We start from the raw sequence: 8,978 nt of genomic DNA, 5'->3' as shown, positions 1-8,978 counted from the left end.
TTCCCACATCTTCTCCAACTTTTATCATTTTCTTGTTTCGTAATCTTGGCCAATCTGATAGATGTGGTGTGGTACCTCAAAGTAGTTTTTGATTTGCATTTCTCTAATCAATAGTGATTTAGAGCATTTTTTCATATAACTATAGATGGTTTTAATTTCTTCATCTGAGAACTGCCTGTTCATATCCTTTGACCATTTATCAATTGGGGAATGACTAGTAGTCTTATAAATTTGACTTAATTCTCTCTATATTTTAGAAATGAGGCCCTTATCAGAAAGACTAGTTGTAAAAATTCTTTCCCAATTTTCTACCTTCCTTCTAATCTTGGTTGTATTGGCTTTGTTTGTGCAAAAACTTTTTAATTCAATGTAATCGAAGTTATCCATTTTGCTTCTCATAATGTTTGGTCATGAATTCTTCTGTTCTCCATAGATCTGAGAGGTGAACTATTCCTTGCTCTCCCAGTTTGTTTACAGTATCATGTGGTCTTGAGAAGGTAGTCAACACATCTGGTGCCTCCACTCCTTGAGTCTCTACAATCTGGCTTTCAGCCTTAGCACTCGACTGAAGCTTTTCCAAAGTTACCAATGCTCTTTTAATGGACAAATCTGAGGGCTCATCTTTCCTGGCCTCTCTCTAGCCTTTGACACTGGAGATCACCCTCTTCTCCTTGATGTCCTACGCTCACCTGGTTTTCCTCTGCTTATTCCTTTGCTGCATCTTCATTCAAGTCATAGATACTAAAAGCAGATGAATGTCCCGAATCACTCTGTCCTGGGCCCACTTCCCTTCCCCCTCCGAACTATTCCACTTGGTGACCTCATCCCATGAGATTGGATTATCATCTCAGATCTAGTTATTCAGCCTTTACATCTCTCCTGGCCTCCAGTCCTACACCACCAACTGCCTTTTGGACTTTCCAAACTGAATGGCCCCTAGACTAGACATCTTAAACTCGTCATGTCCAAAACAGAACTCATTATCTCCTGCCCCATCCAAACCCTCCCCTCTTCATACTTCCCTATTACTATGGAGGGTACTACCAACCTCCTAATCCCTCTGGCTCAAAACCCTGGTGTCACCCTCAGCTTCTCATTCTCTTTTACCCCATCTATATAATCTGTTGCCTTGTCCTACTGATCCCACCTTAAGCACCATCTCTCATAGAGGCCCCGTTCTCTCCTCTGATGCAGTCTTTATCACCTTACAGCTAGACTCTTCTGGTTGGTATTCCTGTTTCTTCCCCACTGGAAAGACTGGTGTCCATCCTCTACTCAGCTATTAAAGTGATCTTCCTAAACACAGGTCTGTTGATATGACCTCCCCCCTCCATTTAATAAACCCCAGTGGATTCCTATCACCTCCAGAATCCAATATAAAATCCTCTGTTGGCTGTTAAAGCCCTCATATCTGGGTCCCCTGCTCCCTTTCTGGTCTTCTCCCCCCACCTTTTTTGAGGCAGTCAGGGTTAAATGATTTGCCCAAGATCATACAGCTAGTAAGCATCTAAGGCCAGATTTGAACTCAGATCCTCTTGACTCCAATCCCAGCTCTCTATCTGCTATACCACCTAGCTGCCCATACCTTTCCAATCTTTCTAAACCTTTCTTGTCCCTCCTGGCTCTGAATTTCAGTGACATCAGGTGTGGATCACAGACTGAGTACAAGTGGCTCCGTCTTGGTGACCTGAGGCCAGCTCCCACAGGACTCCTGGATGGTTTTTGCAGACGTGTTCTGTCCGAGTCTCCTAACTTTATCTTTATCCTATCTTTATCCCTCCTCAGCCCCGCTTTCTGGCTTCAAGTTCAGGCTGAAATTCTGCCTCCTGCCAAAAAGCCTTTTTGGTTCCCCTGAATCTTAATTCTTTCCTGTGAGACAATCTCCAATTTACTCTAGATATGTCTTGTTGGTGTACATTGTCTCTCGAATTGTATGGTGAGCTCCTTGAGGGAGGGATTGCTGGGTTTTGGCATTTCTTTGTATCCCCAGGGCTTAGCACAGTACCTGGCACATTTGTGGTTCAGTTGTTTTAGTCAGTAAGTGCTGGAGGCTGGGTTTTCCTCACTCTTGAGCCCATCACTTTATCCATTATACCATATGGCCTCTGCAGACATGATTAGAACTCCAAAATAGCAGAGCCAATCCTGAACAAGGCCCAGCAGTGTGCTGATAAATATTTAACAATAGGCTCTCTGGCCAAAAAAAAAAAAAAGTACACACAACACATTTTAAACTTGAATCAGCATTATTAGCATTTCCTTCATCACTTTCTTAAGTCTAGACAACCCATAAAACAAGAAATTAAGCCCTGATTTGTAATGTTTGCAATTTCTGAGGCATAAATGCTCATGTCGAAAATGTAACAACCAGTTCTCAGTATAAACTATCTATAGCCCACCCATGGCAGGGCCTGAAGTCTCAGATCTCTTCCCTTCCCTTCCCTTCTATGCTCTGACTAACCAACAGTTATCACAGAGGCCAGCAGCCCTAAGGATCTTTTGCCAAGCATTGCTGTGTCTTATAGCCTCAAGGAGCAAAGAGATGGAAAATTCATCTAGTCAAGCCCAGGTTATTTTGCTCCTCACCTCCCCAAATTAGAAAGCATCTTGGTATAGTGCAAAGAGTGCTGCCTCTTGAGTCAAAAGACATAAGTTCAAATCCTGACAAATTTAACCTCCCTGGACCTCAGTTTCCAAATCTGGAAAATGAGAGGGGAAGTTCCTTCTAGCTCTAAATCTAGAATTCTATTATCTTGACCAGAAGTTATGAAAAGTGTTTCCTAGTGTAGCCTTCCCCAATCTCTCTTAGCTAGAGTGCCTCTCCTCTGTTAATTATTTCCTATTTGTCCTACCTAACTTGCCTTGTATAGACTTGTTCACATGTTGTCTCCTCTGTTAGACTGTAAGCCCCTTGAGGGCACAGACTGTCCTTTGCCGCTTTTTGTAGCCTCAGAGCTTAAACTAGTGCCTGGCACAAGTTGTTGGTGCATTCAGTCATTTTTCAGTCACATCTGACTCTTTGTGACCCCATTGGAGTTTTCTTGGCAAAGATACTGGAGTGGTTTGCTCTCTCCTTCTCCAGCTCATTGGACAGATGAGGAAACTGAGGCAAACAGTGTTAAGCCCAGGGTCACACAGCTAGCAAGAGTCTGAGGCTGGACTGGATTCCAGGCTCAGCACTCTGTGTGCACTATGGCGCCACCTAGCGGCCCCTACCATATTGTATGCTCGGCATATCTGCCACTGTCAGCAATCTGGCTGGAGCCTCTAATGTGGATGGCCCCTCTGAGTCTGCATTTCCTGCTTTGTAAAAAGGGACCATAATAATGACACCTCCCTCACAGGATGCATGTGATGATCAAATGAGCTAACGTATGTAAAAGGCATTGGAAACCTTAATGCAATGTCAAAACATTAGCTCTTTGTCAGCCTGGATGCATTATCGTTAATATGCAACCCAGCTCCCACCCAGGTTGGAGTGGGGAGGGGCCGCCCTAGTTGCACATTGTGGGGGAGATGTGACTCTGAATTGGTGGAGAGAATGCTAATCATAACCAGACACCACGCACCTGTATAAGGGGCAGAGCTGGGGCTCCAGGCTCTTCTGAGAGAGACACACTAGGTTCCAGAGATTCTTTAGAATTCTTTTATTTTTTTATTTTTAGGCAATTGGGGTTAAGTGACTTGCCCAGGGTCACACAGCTAGTAAGTGTCAAGTGTTTGGTCTGAGACGGGATTTGAGCTCAGGTCCTCCTGACTTCAGGGCCAGTGCTCTATACACTGCGCCACCTAGCTGCCCCTCTAGAGATTCTTTGGGAGAGAGAAAAGTGAGAGGAAAAAATTCTGGAAGCTGCAGACATCTAAGAGAAGACACATCACTGAGGTTCAGCTCACCTTCCCAGAGACTTCAGAGAGAGAGCTTTTGAGACCAGATGGGATCTTTCCCTTGGTTTGAGCTGAGATCTTATTTTCCTCCCATCCAAAGAGCTCATTTGCTCTTGTGCATTTTCTGGCATATTCGAATCCATAGAACTTCTCAGATTTTTGTTTGCCTTTTGCTTAAATAAACGAGTTTACTTCCTATTAGGTGCAGTGAGGTCCCCCCCCCCCCCGTAGCATGAGGGTGCTGTTTGCCTCGAAGGGAAGCAGAATAGGCACATCTGGTCTTTTCTTCCCCCACTCTCTTTAGTTTGGGGATCTGGCTGAACTTAATTAGTTCCTTTTTCGGTCTCCCTTTTATCCAGTTCTTTAACTCTTTTTTTCTCTTAAGTATTCAAGTGAAATCTTCGGTTTTCTCCTCTTGTTTTGTTCATTAGTTGGAAATTTTTTTGTTTTCTTTGCCTTTTTCTAAAAAGGAGTTCTTTCTTTCATTCTCTTTCTAATTTATCTCCCTTTCTGTCTACTCTAGTTTTTTTTATTCTTTGATTTTTTATTTTTTATTTTATTTTATTTTTATTTGTTTATTTTATTTTATTTTATTATTTTATAATTTTTATTTTATTTTGTTATTTTATTTGATTTTTGATTTTTTTAATGTTTTTGATTCTTTACTTATTTATTCTTTGATCATTCTTGTTTTTATTCTTTGATTATTCTTTAGTCTCTGTGTTGCTATTGGGATGAAAGCTTTTGAAGTATCTGTTTTGGGTTCTTCTATGTTACTGAGATAATATTTGTGTAGTGCTTAGAACAGCGCTGTAGCACGTAGTAAACACTATGTAAATACTTATTCCTTTCCCCTACCCCTTCTGCCTTGGGGATCTTGCCCCTAGTCCCCTTTTCCCCTTGCACCGCACTCTTAGAAATAACAGTTCCTGCACATGATAGAGAAGCTACTGCCCCGAGCTAGGAATTTCCCTCTGTTACTGATTGTGCAGTTCCTCATTTAACTTTGCTCTTCCCAGAGTCATTTTTTCCCTGTTTGTCATATACTCTCCTGCCTGAATCCACGCTCTTCTATTCTTCATGGTATCATTTGCCATTTGCCTTTTCCTGGGGTAGGATGAGTAGCCTTTCTCCACACCAGATCCCTATAGATTATACCCACTGTAAGGTCTTCATCTCCATTTATAGAATCTCTCTCTTCCCACATGGGATCATCACAGTGGTACTCTGTGAGAGTGGTACTCTTTTCCACTGCTGAAACAAGATTTCCTCTTTTTTCCCCCCTTGTTTCAATCCCTCCTTTTGCTCTCTAGTTCATTCTCCCATGGGCTCTCTTATTCCTAAAAGACAAGGAGTTATTTTCCCTTCATCACTAACCTTTGACTTCATCAGCGTATATGACATATTTCAGTCAATTCTCTTCCTCTCCTCTCACCGTGTGTGTGTGTGTGTGTGTGTGTGTGTGTGTGTGTGTGTGTGTCCTCCCAGTGGTTCACCTGTAGGCAGTGTATTGTGAGGTTTACTTCCTGATGTTTCACCCCTTACTCCACCATGGTATCTATTGGCTTTCTGCTCTCATATTTGTATCCTCAGGAATTTTTAAAGAGAAATCCCTTAACGGTCTCTATTGTTATTTTGTTGTTCCTGGTTGATACATTTGTTTACCCTTTTTGTATTTTGAGAAGATTTGGGTTTCTTTCTAGAAACGCTGCAAATGTCCTTTTAAAAAAAAGTTAGGATTAGACAGGTTTACAGTGTAGGTCACCTTAGCTTCTTCAGAATATATTATTTCATTTCCTCCCAAGGTTTTTAGTGGGTGCAGAATAGTTTTGTGCTATTTGAATTTCCTTTCCTTTATATTTGAAGGTGTTTCTCCTGGTTACTTGAAGGATTTGTTGTTTGCTGTTGCAACTGTTAAATTTAACTACTGTGTGTCTTGTACTTTGCAGTACAGGTTGTTTGTTTTCCTGGAGATCTGTGGATCATTTTGATTGGCGCTTTGTTGCCAGAGCTCCTCTTCCATCCTCAGGTGGAAGAGGACATGCTGGGAATTCATATATCCTCTCAGATCACCCTTTCATCCCCTATCTTATCATCGTGGCTATTTTCCTACATTTTTCACTGCTTCCTTGGACTTCATGAGCAAGATGAAATCAACTCAGAAACTCTCACTTCCTCCTCATTTCTTACCCTGGATGCAGGACTTAATTCTTCTCCTCCCCAACCCTGCACCTCCAATTCTTCCCCTCTCTTTAACCGTTACTCCTCTTTTCAGGTTCTTTTTATGGGTTGTCTTTCCCTATTAGATTGTGAGCTTCTCGAGGGTAGGGATTGTCTTATATTTTTCTTTATATTCCCAGGGCATAGCACAGTGCCTGAGGCATGGTAGGCACTTAATAAATATTTATTGATACTTTGTTTTATGTGTTCAGAAGTTCTGCAAAGTTTTATTGTATTATTCTTGCATTATGGTGTTCATTTTTTTTGACTGCCATGTTCTTCTGAGAGACCTAGAATCCTTAAATTATTTTTACATATTGTCTTCAAGATCAATATGTTTTGCTTTTATAGAGATTATGTTTTCTTTTAACATATTGATTTTTTTTTGCTTTTCTTCTCTCCAGATTATCTTTCATTTTTGTATATTTACATTCCCAGTTATTTCTCTTTTATTTCTTTGTTGAGACTCACCACCATGGATTCAAGTTTTCTATCATGCCAATTATTTCTGCTGGGCAGGATATAAATTGTGCTTTAACAATTCTTATTTCTCTTTTGGAAACATCCCGCTATGGTCCCATGTTCTCTTGGGAATGCATATTCCCAATTACAATTCCTGTGCCTCATCAGGTATTAATTAATTTTCCCATGTCTTGAAATATTCATAGATACCTGGACTCTTTTGGCTGATCTGGAAGCCATATTCCAGTATCTTCCTTGTTGGTTTCTTTGCTTACACTTAGGTTTTCTCTTTCCTGAGATCTTTGGTAATCTAAACCCCATGTTACCCTTTGTGGCTTCCCTAGACTTCAAAGTCTTTTCACCCACACCAGGCAATTCACATTAACCTAGTGTCAATTTCTATGTCCAAGTGACTCCTGAGCAGACAGAAAGGGTCCCGGGGGATGTCAAGTTCTTTCCCTCAGTCACATACACATGTCCTGTCCCAGGTCCCTCTCTTCCTCAGTTCTCTGACTGAGCTCTGCGGCAGGATAGAGTGTTGTCATTTTGCTCTCCCTGCTAAATCAAGCTTCTGTGCTTTGGTTTTCTCTGGTCCTCTGAGGGGGAGTGGTAGAATTGTGTTTTGTTGAAAACCTGTTAAGTGGGCTTGTGCAGTTCTGTAGGCTTAGTGGGCTGTAGCTATGGGAGGAGAGTATGAAGAAAAGTATTGAGTGAGTTAGGGTTTGGGGATAAGCTTTTTCTGCTGATCTATAACTTCATTAGGATTCTTGGTGTCATAAACCTTGGAAACGGCTGAAATTGCTTTATCTCTTGCGCACAATTCCTATTTTGGAGGTGGTTGAGAGGTTAGGGAAATCGGAGAAAACATCTAGTCCGCCGTCTTGTTCAGAGATATCTTTCATTGCCACTTGACGGCCAAATCTAGATATTTAAACAGCCTACGTGGACATATCTATCTTAGGAGACAACACATTCCTTGCAGATATCATTATTGTTATTATTGTTATTATTATTGTTGTTGTGAGAGTCAGGATCCAGAAGGATCTTGCCAGGCTAGAAGCAATCTGAAAGATGAAATTTGGGAGATAAATACAAAATCTTGCACTTGGTTCAAAAACCCAACTTCATTAAGCACGTGGTAGGCTTAAATAACAGTTTCTGTGGATCGTAAGCTGCATCTGAGTCAACAGTGGGCTATGTCTGCCAAGGAAAGCGGGTGCAGTCTGGGCCAGGACTGAGGAGGCGTGCCTGTTGCGCTGTGCCCCGCCACGGTCACACGCGGTCTGGGGCATTCTGCCCCGTCCTAGGCAGGCACCGCATCTTGGGAAGGCCACTGATCCTCCAGAGGCCGCGTCCGGAGGCGGACAAGCAGGAGATTGAAGGGCTTCCACAGGGGGTGTGGAAAATAGCCGGGGGGGGGGGGGGGGGGCATCTTCCGCGGCCCGACGGCACAACCAGAGACGACGAAGCCGGGGAACTCTGAGGCCGCAGCGCCCGCAGCGCCCGCACCGGGGCAGGCGCTTCGTCAGGGTGTCCCGGGGAGGGAGGGGGCCGGGCGCTTCGTCCGCAGAACGTATCTGGGGCTGCCCGCCCGCGCTCGCCCACGTGCCGCTCCCGGGACTCCACCTCCCGGCACGCCGCGCGGCCGCGCAGGCGCACTGGCGGCCCCGGCCTCGCCGCCCCGCCTTCCCTTCCGGGTCGCGCTCCGCGGCCCCGGCGGCTTCCGGGTCAGGCTGCTCCCAGCGGCGGCGGCGGCGGCAGCGGCGGCGCCTGAGGCGAGAGGCGCGAGCGGAGCGGAGCGGAGGCCGGGCCAGGCGGCGGACCATGGACGTCTCGGGCCAGGAGAGCGACTGGCGCAGCGCCTCCTTCCGCCAGAAGCTGGTCAGTCAAATGTGAGTAGGGCCGCGGCCCCGGTTCGGCGGGGCGCCCCGTCCCTGCCTGCGCAGCCCCCGGGCCGTCTGTCATCGGGGCTCGGACCCGGGCCCGGCCTCCCGCTGTTTGCCGGCGTCCCCCGACCCCAGGCCGGGCCGGGCCGGCCGAGGCGGGGGCCCGGACCTCCGTCTCCCCCTCAGGAGGGACCCAGGGAAGGTCTGCCGTACCCGGGAAGGCCGCCCCGAGGCGGGGAGGCAGGGGGCCGGGCAAAGGCGTGGAGGTGGGACGCGCCGGGGGCCGTCGTGTCCCCCACGTAAGAAAGCCGGGAGCCCCAGGAAGGTTCGAGTGCCGGGCGGGGACCCCCGCGGACCGGACGGTTGGCCTTTGTGCGCTTGTGGATCCTTGTGCGGGCTGCCGTGACAGGCACTTTGACCTCGCTGCTCCGCCCCCTGGACATCCCCACCCCGCCCAGCGTGACTCATGCCCATTGTATGCGGCTCAGCCCTGGCCCGGGGGGGGGGGGGGGGGGGGGGGGGGGG

The 8,978-nt window shown here is 46.0% G+C and overlaps 1 protein-coding gene across 1 annotated transcript in view; it reads left to right on the top strand.

Moving 5' to 3' along the window:
* Positions 1 to 8,363: 8,363 nt before the first annotated feature.
* MED15 (mediator complex subunit 15) overlaps positions 8,364 to 8,978 on the top strand; it is an 87,713-nt gene continuing 87,098 nt past the window's right edge. The window contains exon 1 of the mRNA XM_027847490.1: positions 8,364 to 8,459. Within this exon, the coding sequence (XP_027703291.1) occupies positions 8,392 to 8,459 (68 nt within the window). The 5' untranslated portion in view covers positions 8,364 to 8,391. The remainder of the gene's footprint in view (positions 8,460 to 8,978) is intronic.

Source organism: Vombatus ursinus, unplaced genomic scaffold (assembly GCF_900497805.2).
Source record: "Vombatus ursinus unplaced genomic scaffold, bare-nosed wombat genome assembly UNPS02015411.1, whole genome shotgun sequence".
Taxonomy (NCBI): domain Eukaryota; kingdom Metazoa; phylum Chordata; class Mammalia; order Diprotodontia; family Vombatidae; genus Vombatus; species Vombatus ursinus.
The sequence above is the reverse complement of the archived record's forward strand: the minus strand, read 5'-3'. Positions and strand labels throughout refer to the sequence as shown.